General features: G+C 37.4%; 1 protein-coding gene across 1 annotated transcript; it reads left to right on the top strand.

The window, feature by feature from the left end:
• The first annotated feature begins 931 nt into the window (after positions 1-931).
• Positions 932-16,840, top strand: znf395b (zinc finger protein 395b). The gene is made up of 10 exons (XM_020917702.2): positions 932-1,245; positions 3,382-3,488; positions 3,867-3,970; positions 4,077-4,189; positions 4,772-4,971; positions 5,703-5,803; positions 6,906-7,206; positions 12,342-12,434; positions 12,793-12,899; positions 13,701-16,840. The coding sequence occupies exons 2-10, from the start codon at positions 3,429-3,431 to the stop codon at positions 13,810-13,812; spliced, it is 1,191 nt and encodes a 396-aa protein (XP_020773361.1). The 5' UTR covers positions 932-1,245; positions 3,382-3,428; the 3' UTR covers positions 13,813-16,840.
• Positions 16,841-17,789: the final 949 nt, after the last annotated feature.

Raw genomic sequence — 17,789 nt, 5'->3', positions numbered from 1 at the left:
ATTTCCAAGCTACACTGCATTATATAATATTTTGCACATTTAACTTAAGGTCCTATATTAATATTGACTCTTGTGAGCTTTTACCCATGTTATAATGCTGTTACATCCCAAAAACATACCTGGAGGTGTGTTTTGTTTCATTCACAAATGTCTGAGTATTAGTTTGTCTGCATCTCCAAACCTCAAAATGCTCTGGTCCATCTTGTGATGTTATGAAGGAGTAGTTTTCAAGTTAACAGCTACCTTTTACCTTTTGTTCAGTAGAGATTGGAAATACCAGGGATAAAATTATCCAAATATTTCTTGAGAAGGTGTATGGAGTTTAAAAACACAGTGGAGCACTTCCTTCATCATCACATGGCATCACAAGTTGGAACAATGTTTTCAGTTTGAAAGAAGATAGAAGCAGAATTTGTGTGTTAAACATGTAAAAGAAATAAAACACAACTTCAGGTATGTTTTTGATGAGGAAACATTATAACATAGATCGGAAAATAGCAAAATATGGGCCCTTTAAAATGTCACTGCATGCATCTTTCCAGCAGCTATTTGAGTTAGTGATTAGTTTATAGTCTTATATTTAATGCCGTAATAAACTATGGTGACTAAAACATGTTGTCTGCAGAAAGTGAATTCAGGTGGAAGTGTTTTTGCAAGATTCCCCTCACATGTTATGCTCTGGAATACAATGACATCACCCTGCACAGTGATATAAATAGCCATGATGAGTCTTGCATTTAACATGGGTGCAGTGGATGCCTTAGGTTTCCATTGCATCTCAATAAAATGTTGCAAAAGTTAATGCATATTAGAATAAAACTCATAACAGAAGAAAATGCATGTTATTGTGAATGCAACCAGACCAGAATAAACAGGAACCATGAGATAAACACAGTGATGCGTTCAGGGTTCGTGGGGACAAACATGTACCAGACAGACAGACGGACAGGAAGAGAGAGGAGGAGGATGCAACTGCCGCTTCTGTGCTGCTGGTAACCCCTCACCTACATCATCCTTTTGTGGACGGTGGTCGCGCAGTAGGCTCGGATCTCGTGTACAGCTGTCACCCCCCGGCATTGGTCCGATCAGCGCGCACACGTAGGCGCCGCTCCGACCCACCCCCTTCGCTCCTCGGCTGCTTCTCCCCGGTGTAGACAGACATCGAGCCGGCGAGGAGGAGGTGGACTGACGGCCAACTTTGAGCCAACCAGCCCGGTCGAGGTGCCAAGACAGGACACCAGATCTGTAAGTGCAATAAATACGCTATCATTGTGCGTAAAAATCAGAGTTTATGGCGGAAAAGGCGAAGTAAAATTGTTGTTTTCGTTTGGCTCGGTGAGGGTGGGAGGGGGAGCTCTTTCACTTCGTCTTAAATCTGCGTTGCCGGGTGGAGAACAGCGATGGAGTCAGTTTACAACACAATAAACTCGACAGATTTTGCAGATAATGTTGAATAAACTTAACATTTATGCGTATGGTAGTTTTGATCGTTGAATATGTGGTTTTGATTGCGTCTTTGGCTATGCAATCGGTAAACACACGACTATTTGAAGCTTAATGCGCATTATTTTGTGCTATTTTTATCCATTTTGCTGCATGTTACTGGAAAATGTGTAATCAAATTTGTGCATTTCAAATGAGCTTCTATTTAATTGCAAGCGTCATTTTTTAGGGGTAGTTTTGTTTTCATTGGTGGATCTCAACAACCATTTTTCGCTTATTTTGACAATATTTTTCTTTCTTAACATGCACAGTTTCACTTTTTACACAAATATTGTGATCGGTGTTGCTATAGCAGTTTTATTGGTTGCTCGTTGGCTTTTGTAAGTTAAAGATCTCATTTTCCTCGCTATTCGGGCGTCCTGCTCCGACCCTCCCGGCGAAACTCGTGTCCGAACACGTTGCAGACGCGGAGGTGTGTACAGCGAAATCCGAACGCAGCCAATCACAGGCCTCGCTCCTCCCACGCACCGCTGCTTGTTTACTACGGATCCTCGGCGCTGATTGGTCGAGAGCTGCAGGAAAATGGGCTTTGAGATACGTTCAGGCACAGAGAAAAAAAGGAGAAATGGGTTGTCCCCATTTCAATTCATTTAGGTGCAATAAATATGAAGGCAAAAGCAGTAACAGTGTGCTAGAATGAATAGGCCTAGGTTGGACTAATTAAAAAGAAAAAAAAAATGCCTTGAATTTAAAGAAATGTTGCATAAACTGCCCTTACATGAATGTATTTATTAAGTGCGGTATTAGCAGTAAAGAAAGCAAATGCATTAACTGAATACTTAATAGAATATTCCAAGGCAAATTTCTAGATAAAAATAAAATTAAATTGACCAACATCATGCATGCTACTCAAAGAAAATGAAGCTATGGGTTCAGTTTTTTTCTTTTTCTTTTTTTTCTTTTTTTTGCCAGCAATATACAAAAATGTTTTATGAAAATCTGGAAAATTTTGCATTTGTTATTTAAAACCCATAGTGCACAGTTTTATCACTTATGATTTATATTTAGTAAATTATTACCAATACCAATTTCCTGCCTTCATTCCATACACTGTAATTAAAGGAATTTCTAGGTTGCTGTAGATATGCAGTAGACATTTTTTCTTGTGTTCCCTGAATGCACTATTACCCCATTTTACCCCTGTAGCTGCAGGCCTCAGTGAAGGCACCCAAACCAGAGATTAAGTCTGAAGAGCACATTATCACCAACGTCCTCCTGCCGGTAATAAAACGCGAGATCTGTCGACATCCTGCTGCTCTGAGATAATCAAATTAACTTCTGATTTAATTGGCGATAAACGAATAGTATTTGCATGGCATCTGCGTACTATGGGTGTACTGTTTTATGTTTCCCAAACATGAGGCTGCCCACATATTTCAGATATGATTGGGCATAGGCCTGTCACAATAGTTACTATATCGGGTTATTGTTTAGTATATGAAAGCTAGAACAAAATAGTTTAGGGCTCTATATTTATCATGTGTACATTTTCTTTGCAAAAGTGGGGAGCTTTTTGTTATTTTAGTTGTAATATGATAAGATTTGATCTGTAAAAGGTTGAATAACTAACTTCTATGGCTAATTATTGGTTCATTATGTTATTTTTTTGTTGCAGCTTAGGCCTTTTACTGAAAGTCCTGAGCATGAAATGAAAGCCACTTAACCCATCTTGCCCCCAGTGTCTGCATACACTGGTGTATGAATGTGTGAGTGAATGGGTGAGTGGTTCCTTGATGTAAAGTGCTTTGAGTGCCTTGAAGGTGGAAAAGTGCTATATAAAAATGTGACTGTTGACAATTAGAAATGCCTAAATCTTGGTCTCATTTAAAATTCTGAGCCCAAATTTCAACCATTGATTTTAGTTCCTAATTTTTGTAGGGAGCAGTGTTGAGTGCTGAGTCCCTTTTACTGAGTGCGGTGGCACCATGGCAGCTATGGGACCAGAGGAGAGAGGACAACCCACCACCACAGCCCCTGACATGCAGGTCAATGCACGCTCTATGTTTAGGATATTTAGCAAATCTGAAAGACTGGCATTATTTAAAGGCCCTATATTGCACAAATTCAACTCTTGTGATGTAACCCTGTAGTTTAGATCTCTACAAAGATTATCAAAAAGTTTAGCAGTTCCTATTTCAATCTTAATGCTTCTGGGTGTGTTTCAAGTTTGAACTTTGAACAGAATCCTACCTTTTAAACATTAATCAAAACACACAACTGTAATGCATTTCAGAAAAAATTCAGTTTGATATTTATCCAGAAGCATTCAACCCTACATCTTATAGTTATTGCTTAGTTATTCTTAGTCTCTATAGTGGCCATTTAATACTTGTTATTACAAGTATGTCTTCATATGTCTTCAGGTATGTGCACAGACTGGAAAGGGGGAACTGAACAAGACTTCAAACTGGACCAACCTGTCACTGGGACCCTCCATGCAAATCACCAACGGAGACACATCCTGCAGGTGAGGGGCAGGTGTCTGATCATTTGAATGTACTTATATTGATATTTGATTTGAGACTGTAATGATCACCACAGGGGTTTAAATTGGTATTTTTGTATGTGTTCAGTTTCCGCAGCCCTGAGTCAGTGGAGATGGATGAGATCATGGCTGCTATGGTCTTGACCAGTCTGTCCTGTAGTCCAGTGGTGCAGAGTCCTCCCCAGACCGACCAAGGACCAGGTCTGAACCACATTACACTGCATAAACAGATTTTTAAATGAGAGATATTATACAAAAGAGTTTTAAAACATGATATGATCATGTCCCTCGTCATAAATTTACTCAGAGTTTAATTCTGTGATTCATCAATGTTTGAGTGATTTTGTATTTCCCTGCTCTACTGAATTATGTTGGGCTTCTTCCTCACTTTCAACGCACCCATCTTCATGAAATGAATGTGCAAAGTTCTCATTTAATTGTTTAAAATACCTGAAATACCTGTCTCCGTGAAGATTGATAAATGCCATATTACAGAACATTCCAGCCTAGACAATAGCATCTTCATGGAGACAAGCAGGTGACTTATTCATAATTATCATGAGATATTGCAGGTAAAACTAGAACGCATAGTACAAACATCAGAGACCAAGGTGTAGGAGTGGAACTGCTAGTGGCATCATCTGTTTAGTTGTGTCATTGGGCCAGACACTCTGCCTGTATCACTGTATGCCATTGGCAAAAAATAACTGCCTCACCTCTGTATTACAAAATAATCTGTCATATTTGAGTTTTTATAAATCTATATTTGTGTTATCCTTATAGCCGTGTCCTCCTCGTCCGTGGACATGGAGTGTGGTGGGGGCGAGCTGTCCGACAGTGGCAGTAGTGGATACTGGAGCTGGGACCATGGCAACGTGAGCCCCGCCCCCTCACCGTCCGTAATCGAGGCTGACAGTAGTCCTGACGAGGGGCTACCCATGGAGATGGAGCAGGCGGACGAGCACAACGCCAAAAGACCAAAAGTACTTACCACAATGTTCAGTCTCTGTCTCTGGATTTCTTATGATGTCTGTAGTTAGGGAAGCGATTTTCCTGTTTTGCAAATGTAAAGAAAGGATACCAGCTTGTAGTCTTTGACTGATATTTTTCACAACAGGGCATATTCAGTAACAAACAAGATTTAAAAAAATGTTATTGTTACTACTTCATCAATTCTGAAACTGAAATGATGAAAACCCATTCTCTAAATAGGTCAGTATCACCAACAATACCAAACCACACTGCGTCTATGATTGTCTGTGGCCAAACCACACTTTTGACTTTTCTTTCTTTCTTCATGATTGTAGTTCCCAGATAAACCAAATAGGTGGTATACATAACAAGTATATTTCTTAGGTACAGTATATGACTATTTATTGGTATGGTGTGAGGGGTTTAAGGGTTCAGTGAAAAGGTATTTTATGGGTGCATAAATACAACTAATTGATGCAAATTTTGAGACATTCAGTAAGTATGATAAGCAAGTTAAAATGAAACAGCGACAAGCAGTCACCTACACAACTCTGAAGAACCTGTCTGGTTGATAGTGAAATGCTGGCTTCAAAATGCTAAGTAAATCCACTTGTTTTTGTTTTAATTTGCATTTAACAACAGCCCAACCCCTCAAAAATCTATCTTTACATTAAAACCAGTCCAGAAGACAACCAAAGCCATGACTCAGTTTGTAACTTTTTATTTTATTTTCTGTTCCCAGAGCTCGTTCAGAGGTGTCTACAAGTGTCTGTGGCCCAACTGTGGCAAAGTGCTGACTTCCTCTGTGGGGATTAAGAGACACATCCGGGTGCTGCATTTGGGGTGAGCTACAATTTCATTACACAAATGAATATAATGCCACATCTGTATAACACTGTCATTAATCCAGTCACTTTGACTTTTTTACGATGTGATCATAATGTTACTTCTTCAAAAACATACCTGGAGTTGTGTTTTGTTATTTAGACTTAGACATATTTAGATTTAGACATATTTAGACTGAGTTCTTCTTTCAAATGGATAACATTCTGTTCCACCTTGTGATGTCATGTGGTAATACAAGAAGGACTCTACTGTGTTTTTAAACTCTATACACTTTCACTATGAATCATGTACATGATTTCAGCCCTGGAATTACCTATCTTTACTGAATTAAAGGTAAAAGGTAGCTGTTAGATTACAAGGTGGCACAGGGCATTTTGAGTTTTAGAGCTGTAGACAGACTCTTAATAAAGGATTAGTCAAACATGTGTGAAAACAAAACACAACTCCAGGTATGTATTTGAAGAAGTAACATCACATGGCTAAAAGCCCATAAGATTCAATTTTGTGTAATATAGGATCTTTAACAAGATCCTTTAACAAGAGATGCTCTTTCTGTCTCAGCACTCACAATCTGGGCAGAGGACTTGCACCTATAATATGCATTGTTACCCACTTAATATGAGAGACACATGTGATTTGTAATCATCAGTGATCAGCTTGTGTCTTTTTAACCAAGAGGTTACAGTCAGTTCTTTGTCAGTAACGACATATAGAGTAGTGCTCAGACTTTGGACCAAAAGATTTGACTAATACTACAAGTAATTAAAGTTTTTATTTAGACAAATTAAATAGAATAAAAAAACTGATAATTGAATAGGGGAAAAAAACATGTATTTTTTGTCATATTGCCCAGCTATACAATAGATTTTATGATTTTATTAAAATTTTTCTATCAGAGGAGTCAGGAACGTGGAATATTTTAAAGGACATTGTGTAAACTTGAGCTCTATCTTTCCAGACTGGAGATTTTTGAAAGCATCATTAAACATTAAGAGCAGATGAAATTTTCAGGAAGCAGTGTCTGGTAGAAGTGATGAAACATGTGGACCTCTCTAAGATCGCCTCTTTTCTGTCTGTCTGTCCCCCATTTGTCCTATAGTGGCTCAGAGCAGTCTCACAGAGAGGAGGACTTTTATTACACCAAGATCTCCTGTGAGGCTGTAGATACCTCCATCGCTCTGTCCCCTTCACCCCAGCAACAGCAGCTGGTGGGGGGGCAGGCCACGCTCATTGGTTGGGCCCCCGCTTGTGGTTCTTCTGGAGGTACTGGACTTCAGATACCTCCTGCACACAGACCCAGGTCCAACTCCAGTTCTGGATCAGGACACAGCAAACCCAGCACCCTCAGCCAGTCGGCCCCCAGCAGCTTTTGGCAGATCCACTCCGAACATCTCTACCAGGTATGTGGCAATTTGAGCATAGTTTTATGCCCTTCCTCTAGCAATTGGCAACTTTCTTACTGTATTGTAACTGAAGTATGCATTGTGGATGTTTTGTTTTCCGCAGTACCATTTCGAATTAATCTATATTTGGACTAATTCTGGGACTAAACATGAAATAACCAAATTTTAAATATGGGATAATCCTAATTAGGCTCCACCAATATATTGTCTGGCCGATATTATTGGTTGGCCGATACTATTGACTGATACGGGCACTCGGAGACGTATCAACTATAGGTCAACTAGCTGATATGGGCTCATGGGCAAGTTATACCTTGTTATAAAACTTAGACTCCCTATATTATCTCTATTTAATCCAATTTACAGGCAGATAAATGTCCTAACGTGACGCTGCATCAATATTTATCTACGGAGTAATTTGTCTGTGTCTGTGACACTGTACTGCCCTGAACGAACCCCCAGAGTCACGTCACATGATTCACGTGCTCTTGTTTACACCAGTCTGAGCTCATCATCTGCTCTGAGGCAGCACTGAGGCGCTAGCTTTAAATGCCCTTGTGTTTGATCTAAGATATTAACTATAAATAAAAGTGAACATGAGTGGTGAGTGTTGCAAATGTGTCGGTTCTGAAGCTACTTTTCATTCTTTGTACTTGGTTAGCACTTAGCTGTTGTAAGCTGCCACACATTAACAACCTGTTTTCTCTTACATTGGCCCACAGAGTGACTATAGTGGCTATATACTTGTAATGGAACCTGCATTGATATGTAAATGAACGGGAAATAGAGGTCTGAATGATCCACATTTATGCGTATCATTTATTATCGCATTTAGGATAACTGCTAAAGGCTAAGAGGTAGTTTATTTAAGCTATTGTTTATGGGCTAGAATGTCATGCAAAAATGCCATTAGACCTACCTACTGTCCTTAAATTTGAGTGTAAAGACGCAAAATAACAGTAAATTTTGCCTAAATAAACCCAATTTAAAATCCAATAGAGTAAACTCTAAGCTTTAGAATCAGTTGAAGATTTATCAGTGAATTTTTACATCACTAAATATATATTGGCTGTTATATCAGCTATCAGCACCTCCAAAGCCCATTTTCACAGTATCATATCAGATCCAAAAAAATCCATATTGGTTGGGACCTAATTAACAATACATATTCTACAGTCTACAAAGGAACGCGGAAACTTAACAAAACCATTAGCAAATAATAAAAGTAAAAAACGAAAATGTCTAACTAAAAGACTGAAAGACCAGTTTAGTCATGATGAAGACTTGGTTTGGTCCTGTTGTGGTTCTGGTTTAGTCAGGGTCTAGTCCTGGTCTAGTCAAAGTTTAGGCACAATTTTGATTAGATATGTGTACGCAAGTGTGAATGATATTTGTTTCATTGTCACAGTGGAATAGAGCCAAAATTGAGATTCCTTAATTTGAACCCCTACTTTCTAGCTGTCAAGCAACTAACAGAGGTATTTAATACACACAAGCTACACAGCATTGTAACAAAGCATAAAAACATACTTCAGATAGTCTCCTTTATCACCTAATCTATGTCACCCATGATGTCATTAGTTAGATGGTAGTACTGTGGGGGTTGAATCAGTTTATTGACAGGCTTTGTCCTAATCTTTTCAGCCATATTGTTTTTTGTTCTAGTCCACTGTCTGTATCTCACTGTCAGTCATACCTTATCCCTTCTACTCTATAAAACAAGCTCACTTGTCAATCAAAAGCCATTCAGTAAACCAGCTTTGTAATATTGACTTAGCCTCTAAATGGATTGTGGTTTTGCAAAGCAACTCAATAGGAAGTAGGATTTCTGTATCCACCTCGCCATGGAAATCACAAGCCTTTATTGTATTGTATATTTACTTTGGTTCAATTCACAGCCAATATTTGCCTCATATTGTCCTCAATTATTCTGTCTTCTTTTATCAAGTAAACACTGTTGCCCAGTGACTTTTTATTCAGTGTTGTTGCCAACCATGTGCTTTTTGGTATAAGTTTACACTACAGTGCAAGCTTACATTGCCAAGGTACACAACAAAAGTCTTTCAGATAAGGTTGGAATTGCCAGCCTTCTGGCTTGAGGACAAATACTAAGGTCAAGGTATTTTTTAGCAATAAATATGCCTAATTGAATAAATGCTGGATAGATATTTAATGCCATACTTTGGAACTTCCGAGACAAAACTATCTTTTCTATGGTGACAAGTAGGCGGCAAGTGACTCTTCATCAGAAAAGTTACACAGTGCATCTTTAAAGTTAAATGGTAACTTTTCTTGTGTAGAGTCCGTCGTAGGCTTTTCTCCACGGATATGTTCCTCAGTATTGCATTTAACTTAACCTTCTTTTCTATGGAGACAAGCAGGAGATGAAGCAGGAGACCAAGTTATGGGTGAGATCTTTGGAGAGGCACTGGCAGTAAGAATGCATGCTTTTAAGGTACTTCTTCAACTGTGGCAGAATTAAATAAATATAGATATGTTTTATTGAGAGAAATTAGTCTTATAATAACAACTGTAGTATTTTTAGTTCATCCCGTTGTTGTGTTTTTTTTTTTTTTTTTTTATGCATGAGCTGACAGCACATGAGTGGTGACCTATGTTTACCCCAGTCTGACATGTATGCTCTGTGACAGTGAGAGGGGCTTGGTTACCCCTGACGACACTGCAGAACTCAGAGGAACCCACATGTTAACACTTTAATACTATGCAGGGAGAGATTGCTCATTTTAGAGAGATATTAGAGACATATGATTTATCAGTAAGTGTAGGTGTGTGTCTGTTTAATCAAGCTACTCATCTACCATGGACAAATATTATGTAACAGCAGAAGTGGTGAGGTCACATACGTTTGAATTATGAATATTGATAATGAAAACACTCCCTTTAAACATTTTGAGTCATGGAAAGAGAGATTTGCATTTGCAACCCTAAGCATACCATAAGAATTTACAACAGGGCCCAGTCAAGCAGAAGTATAACAGCACGGCCAAAAATTCAAGTTAATGCATCTGATATAAAAATTTATTCAACAGATACATATGTACTCTAGTTTATGAAACTGTTTACCTTTTTTCTGTACCATTTTTGGTTCTAAAGTTACATATGTTTTAAACAGACCATGTATGTAACATGGAACAAAAATTATTTCCCAAATTTCAAAGACCTGCAAATCATGTAAATAAATGGATGTATTTCATCATATCTTGTGTTATTCGATCTTTGAACTGTTGATGAAGGTACATGATTTTTCAAAACAAAAATGTATTTAAAATGATAAAAATTAGCTTGGAAGGACTGACATATTTTATAGAAATAGTTTCCTTTCATTTTGAAGTAATATTAAAGTATTCAGAAGAAAAAAGCTGACAAATTATGTAAAATCATGCACCTTCTACTTGCTTGCATAATTTTCCCTCCGTTACTTTTCCCTCCGTTACCATGACCTTTCTTAATAAAAAATCTCATTACTCAAAAAGTAAGAGGTTTTTCAACCTAATCTTGTACCATATGGTAGAAAACTATATGAAGCAAATATTCAAATCAGTTTGTTAAGGATATATAAGTGAAAATCGCGTTATCGCTGTTTATATTTATTGCCCAAAAAGTGCTGCATATTTCATTCCCTCCGTTACCGACATGAAGTTTTTTTTATTTTTTGTCAACAACTTGAAAGAATATCACAGGTTTAACTTTACCCTGTTGGAGTGTTAACTCTTTCCTACATTCTGATACCTTACTTATTTCAATAGTCCCTCTAGTTTCTGAATAAGAGCTATTTGAATGTAAAAAATCTGCCCCTGTTTCCCTCCGTTACCGCTTGACCGAACCCAACATTACTATATATCCTTTATTATGCAAAAGTAACTCTTTTGAGCTTTAGACCATTTTATAATGCCTCATCAAAAACATAACTGGAAATGTGTTTCATCGACACATGTTTAAGTTACCCTTTATTATTAGTCTAATATCTACATCTCCAAATCTCGAAGTGCCTCTGTTCCATCTTATGATGTCATGAAGTGGTTGTTTTCAAGTTAACAGCTACCTTTTACCTTTTGTTCATTAGAGCCTAAATATGCAGGGTTTGTGTGTAAAATATGTGTGAATGAAACAAACAACATTATAACATAGATCAGAATATAGCATAATATAGGTCCTTTAATAATAAACTTGGAACTGACATGTGCAGCTTTTCCCATCAAACACTTGGGGGAACACCCTTAATTATTTGTTTATGTGTTCTCTAAACAAAGGTGAGAGCTGTTACAGTGTGTTTGCATATTTGATGAGTGAAGCCGGGCAGAAGAGTGCACAGTCTGTCCTGTCTAAGCAGCTCTGGGTGAAACACAGGTCACCATTGGAGTATGTGTCATGGTGCTGCTGGCTGCGCACTCACGCTCGCTCACACACGCACACACATGCGCACACACACACACATGCACACACACACACACACACACACATGCACACACACACAGGCAGAGACACACACAGACACACAGAAACAAAGGGGGTTTCTGTGCCTCATGTGAGCACCAGACCAAATATCACTGCACTAGAGACAAGTCTAATGAGTTAGAGGAAGAGTTTTGTGAGATTTTGCAATAGTAACTGCAGTAATACAGTGCACTTATAACAAAAAAAATGAAGGAAGAATGTGAGTCATGGGACAAGATCTTGTGAGAATTGCGAAAATTGTCTCAAAGGTGTAGAATGTTTTTTTGTTTAACTTTTTATATTTATATTTCAAATTTAACCAGTCTTTTTTGAACAGCTGGAAAAGTTGGATGTGTTGTGCAAATGGATCTTGGACATTACTTGCATCTCCACTGAGCTTTACTGTAGATTATCCACTAGAGGGCATCCTGTACATTGTGAATGTACGATCTTCATTCATCTTCATACATGCGCATCAAAACTGGGACTTATCCTAGAACTAAACCAGGACTAGAACAGGACTAAAGTAGACTTAGGTCCAAACTAAGTCTATCTCAGGACTAAACCAGGAACAAACCAGGACAAGTACTCAATCTAAACAAAACACATTACAGTTATTCCATTTTTCACCAGATGAGTGATGGTGTCATTCAAAGTGTATTTGTTTATATTCCCAGGCATGCAGTCCCATCCAGGTGTCTGTGGCCCCCAGGAACTCCACTGCTCAGCCTTGGGCCCCCTCCACTGCCCCTGGACACAGTAACACTCCGGTGAGTCTCCCTTTTTTATCATTTTAAATTAAGTGGGTTTGACCAAAATGTTCATGTCAAATGCTGACCTTGTTTTCAGGATCATTCTGAGATGTTTATATTTTTAGTTTTGGTGCAGGGGCATTTTGTGGATTTAATTTAGGATGTTTCCTTTGAACCTTCTATAGAGTAGTCAGTAGCTTTGGCTATAATATTCCATAGTATGGAATGATAAAACTCATCTGCGTCCATTGTGAATGTTCCTGAAATATGTTTTTTAACTTTCTACTTAAATGGAATCATGCAGGGCCACCTCCAGAATGTTACACAGTGTTGCTTTAATCCAGCTTGTAATGTTCATGCTGTTGTCTGTTGTTAGATGGTGAAACCGCGCTGCCGCTCAGTCAGTGTGGGGGAACAGTGGCTCCAACAGAACAGACTCCAGCCCGTGAGCGCCTCCCCTTCTCGCACCCACTGCTCCTTCAGGTACATGGCCCAACCTATAGCTCGTTTAAGTGTTATTTGTATCTGGAAAATATATATTCCTGCATTTCAGATGACAGCATTCTATAAGCCATTTAGTGTTTCCCATTAGACTATGGTGCAAGTTTTACCCCCATAGTCTTAAAACAAGTTGAACAAAAAAGTGGTTACACTATTTAGTTTAGTTAGACAATAAGTGACATTTATTATCCATACATTCTGTTACATTAAATAGTTCTAATAAGGATCACTTGTGCCACCAACTAACCTAAGGTAAACACTAAATGAATATATTATTTCATGTATGCAGATTTTCTAGTGTGGTACTTTGATACACATTGGGGGATGAATGGACCTGAACCTTCTAAAAATGACAGTTTAACATTTTCCTTTTTAAATATTTCTGTTCTGTTTTGAAGTTTACTACATAATTTTATGAATCTTTCTGTATTTTCTGAACTTTGGTGATATTTTCTTAAAGTGACATTTAGAGTCCCTTTAAGTGCAGCTCTTCCATCTCAACCTTAGAAGATAAACATTATTCTGTGTTTATCAGCCCATCTCACCTTAAGATTTCTTTAAAGACAAACTCTCTGATGCTTCCTGGTGTTTGGTGCACAAGGGCCAGAGTGGAGAAAAAGTAAAAAGCAGCCTTTCAAACAACTACATAATACTACTACTGTTTTAACAGTAGTTAAAGCCCCAGCATGTAACTGCTTTATTTATTTGTGGTTGTTTGTTTTGTTCTACTTAAATAGTTAGTAATGATAACTTATGTCTTCCATGTGTCCATTGTGTGTACAGGAAGGGACGCAGTGAGGCCAAAAAGTGTCGTAAAGTGTACGGAGTGGAGCGTAAGGACCAGTGGTGCACGGCCTGTCGCTGGAAGAAGGCCTGCCAACGTTTCCCCGACTAAAAAAACATCCATCTGCGTTCAAAACCAGAGGTGCGAAATACCAACGGACCACCCCAAAACAGAGACTTCTATATAAAAAAACTGTTCTTCTTCTACGTGTTTTTTACTTTTATCTGCTTTGTTTCTCTCCCGACGGAATGCAAATATGGAGTTTTTGTGTATCCTCCTCGTAAGTCGTCCCTTTTTTCGAACACGGTCTGCGATGGTGCTAACTGTTGACTGACTTTGACCACGTGATGTGCTATGCCTCCAGTACTCTCCTGTTTTTATCCAAAGCTCAGATATTATCTCCCTGGTACGGTGGCCCTGAAGGGACAAAGCATGAGCAAATGATAAACAATAATTAGCACTTTTGTGCTCATTTCTGTTAGTGTGGGTAGATAGCTAGAGACAATCCCAGTAACTTTGGGCCTTAAGTGAACACAGACTATAGTTAATTAGTCACATAAAGTCGCTTAAAGGTACACTGTGGTACACTTTTCTGGTGAAGGGTCAATCAAATGCTTTTCTCCATAGAGATGTTATTTCTTTGTCTGGAATGCTCCACTGTATGGCATTAAACATTTCTATCTTCATGGCGACCAAACCAGACGAAGTTACAGGTCAGATCTGTGGAGAGGTAACCCCTCAGTCAGAATGCCTGTTTTTCTAAGGATTCTTGAGCTATAAAATTACCTGTAATTTAATATATGTAAAATAGAGCTGTTTAATGTCATACTGTGGAACATTCGAGACATTCCTCCATAGAAACAAGGACGGTTGGACCTCCAACCAAAAAGTTACATAGTGCACCTTTAGCTCATAGTCACACATGGTTAGAGGTAGAAGTTATATTGACAATTTATCTTATTGCAATTGTTGTTTTGTAGATTAGCAAAATAAGAAAACTGAGTATATAAAACTATTAAAAATGACATTAAAAGACAGAAATTTGTAGCATAATCTCCCCAAAAACTGTATATAGTGATATTTCTGCCCTACAGTGGTTATTTGTATGGTCAATTCACATTTTGTGTGATACTTGAACCTTAACCAAGACATAATAGTCATGTTATATATATATTGCTATCAAAATAATGCAAAAAATACATCCACTGCTAAACATGATGAGAAAGAAAGAAGTTTTTCTAATTAATTCTTACTATTTAGAGTTCCCTTTTGAGCTATATATGTATATTATTGGATAGTGATTGCAAAATATACAACTGCAGACTCTTCACACATTAGTAAGATTATGTGACAATCAGCTGTGGAATCAAAACCATGTTACTTATGGCCTATTGCACTAGTCGCTATAGCAACCTTTGTAGATATATTGAAAGTAGTTCACATTAAGATGTATTCTTCAATTACTCCACAATCACACAAAAATAGTGTGAATCAAACCGCCAACCTTTAGGTAAATGGGTGATTGACTTTGCCATTTGAGTCACTTCTGCTCATGCTGCTATTGCAAAACCCACCCCTAGACAGTCTGAAATAAGTATTGGTGTTGACGATTTTGTATAGATCTAATGTGACATACTATTTTTGCTATCTTTTATGTTTTTTGCAAACCGTAGTCTAATGTATTATGTAATGCTTATATAGCTTAACACGTCTACTACTATTTTTACACTTCTTTTGTTTTCAAGAAAATAATGTTGAAACATCGCAGAGAAAAAACTATAACGATTTATCTGTTAAGGGCTAAACACTATCAGAAACAATTGTAATCATACCAGCTCAGAATAATTAAGACTCAAGTTAATTAACAATTCTAACAATAATCAAAGAAATAGTGAAGGTTAACATACATACAAATTATTATACTGAATTTACTTTTTACTTTTTGTTGCCTATGAATGGACCATTTTTTCACATGTAGTCTGTCAGTGCCATTGAGATTGAAATAACGTCTTATGAGATAGCTTGATCCTTTCAGCTTTATAGATATAGAACATAATGGACTTCTATTTGAGTAATATTGTATGAAAAACCAATAGTTAGACATGCATTACTCTGCTGTCCTATAGCTTTGCTTCAAAAACGGTTTCAAAGCTGTGTAATATTCCTGTTTAATTTAAAGCTACTTCCTGGTTTCTTACATCCAATCTCAAACCAGCTACTTCCTCTTACATATCCTCTATTCTTTTATTTTTCTTACATTGATGGGTCTGCTTTTACCTTAAAACATTGCACAATAGGCTAATCTTCCAGCTATATTTTCCTATAATCCCTGTAAACTATACCTTAATGTTATTTTCCCTCTGCCCACATATATTTTTACATTTCAACGTTTGTCATTGTGCTTTGTGGTGCTTTAAATCTGACCCTTCCGAGTCACCGTACCCTCGTAGCTCACTGTAGTAGCTGTTATGTTATTCCAATTTTCTTCCAGTGGTAACACAGTGGTTCTAAATATGATGTACATTACTATTGTGTCCTTTGAGTTACGTATGAGTATTTTATACCTTTTTTAAATGTCTTGTTGGGCCCCTGTATTTGGGCACATAATGTTTTTTCTCTCTTTTTAATTTTGAATGATGGTTATTGGCACTTTGTTGAATATACTCACGAATAAGCTACATTTGGTTTGACTCCAGCCAAATTCCTTCCATGAGGTGTATTTCCTTGCTGCCCATGTGTCGGCATATGACCAGTGTTATGGTTGATCAATGAAGCTATGGGAGTGGACATAGGAGAAAGAGTTTGTAATAGCAATAAAAAGGAAATATATTGATAAACACAAATTAAACGCACTGACAATTTGACTTTTGGTGGTCTTTTTCTTTCACATTTATGTTATTCTTAAGATTTAATGTAACCTATTCAGTTGATGTGTTTCATCTTATACTCAACTGTTTTAAATGTTATTGCTTTGTTTGGAATTTTGGTAGAGACTTTCTATCTCAACTACAGGTTACATTACAGTTCAGATCTGTGGAATGGCAGCCCTGTTCAGAGACAATGTACTTTTGGGCAATAAAAACTCCCATAATTAATTCATGGTACATAGATGTGTTTAATGTCATCCAGGAACATTCCAAGTAAAGCATTAACATCTCCATGGAAACAAGCAGGTGACGGACCCTCAAAAAAGTTTTGCAATGCAATTTTAAATTGTTAATCACTATGGCAGCTGTCCTAATTGTCTTAATAATTAATCATTCTAAAACCTGAAGCTGACTCTGTGTTTTGAGGTCTCTTTAAAGGTACACTGATGGACAATCCTCCACCTGCTTGTCTCTGTGAAGATGCTATTGCCTGAAATATTACTTAGTATGGCATTAAACGTCTCTCTTTCTGGAGTCATGTAGGTGATGCAACCTGGTCAGATTTGTGGAGAGGTGACCCCAGGCACAGTAACAATGCATTCTTTTTTTTCTAGTTATAAGCTGTAACTGAAATGAACTGGAAAATAGATAAGTTATTTATTATTATTATGATAAATATTTTGGAACCTTCTAACATCTCCATGGAGACAAGCAGGTGGCACATCCTCCACCAGAAAAAATACATAGTGGTAAATATAGTTTGCCTTTATCTTATTATTTAAATTGCTCATTACAACTACCAGTGTGTGAAAATCAAAAGAACAGTCAAACTTATGTTGGGTTATTTATTATTAAGATTAAAAGTGTCTACTTTTTAAATTTTCTAGCATTCAAGATCTCAAGTTTACTTGTGTCTAGTTGCTGGGGGGATTTTTTTTGTCCTGTTTCGATATTTTGGAAGCATTTCACTTAATATAATTTGATTTATGTTAATATTAGCATCCCATAATCCAATTTTTATTATGCCTTCGATATAAACATGAGTCACTGACCAACACTCGGTAATCGTAGCTTACTAAGAATCCTTTATTTCAATTATAGTAAATTACCTATACATTTTCTATGGAAGACAATTAGTTTCGTCAAGTTTCGTCGAGTTATTGTAATTTTAATGCTGGTGAATTTTTTAACCCTGAAATAGATATGTTGGAATTGCTTTCA

Source organism: Boleophthalmus pectinirostris, unplaced genomic scaffold (assembly GCF_026225935.1).
Source record: "Boleophthalmus pectinirostris isolate CB_2022bp ecotype Guang Dong unplaced genomic scaffold, ASM2622593v1 HiC_scaffold_13, whole genome shotgun sequence".
NCBI lineage: Eukaryota > Metazoa > Chordata > Actinopteri > Gobiiformes > Gobiidae > Boleophthalmus > Boleophthalmus pectinirostris.
This window is presented reverse-complemented; position numbering and strand designations above follow the sequence as displayed.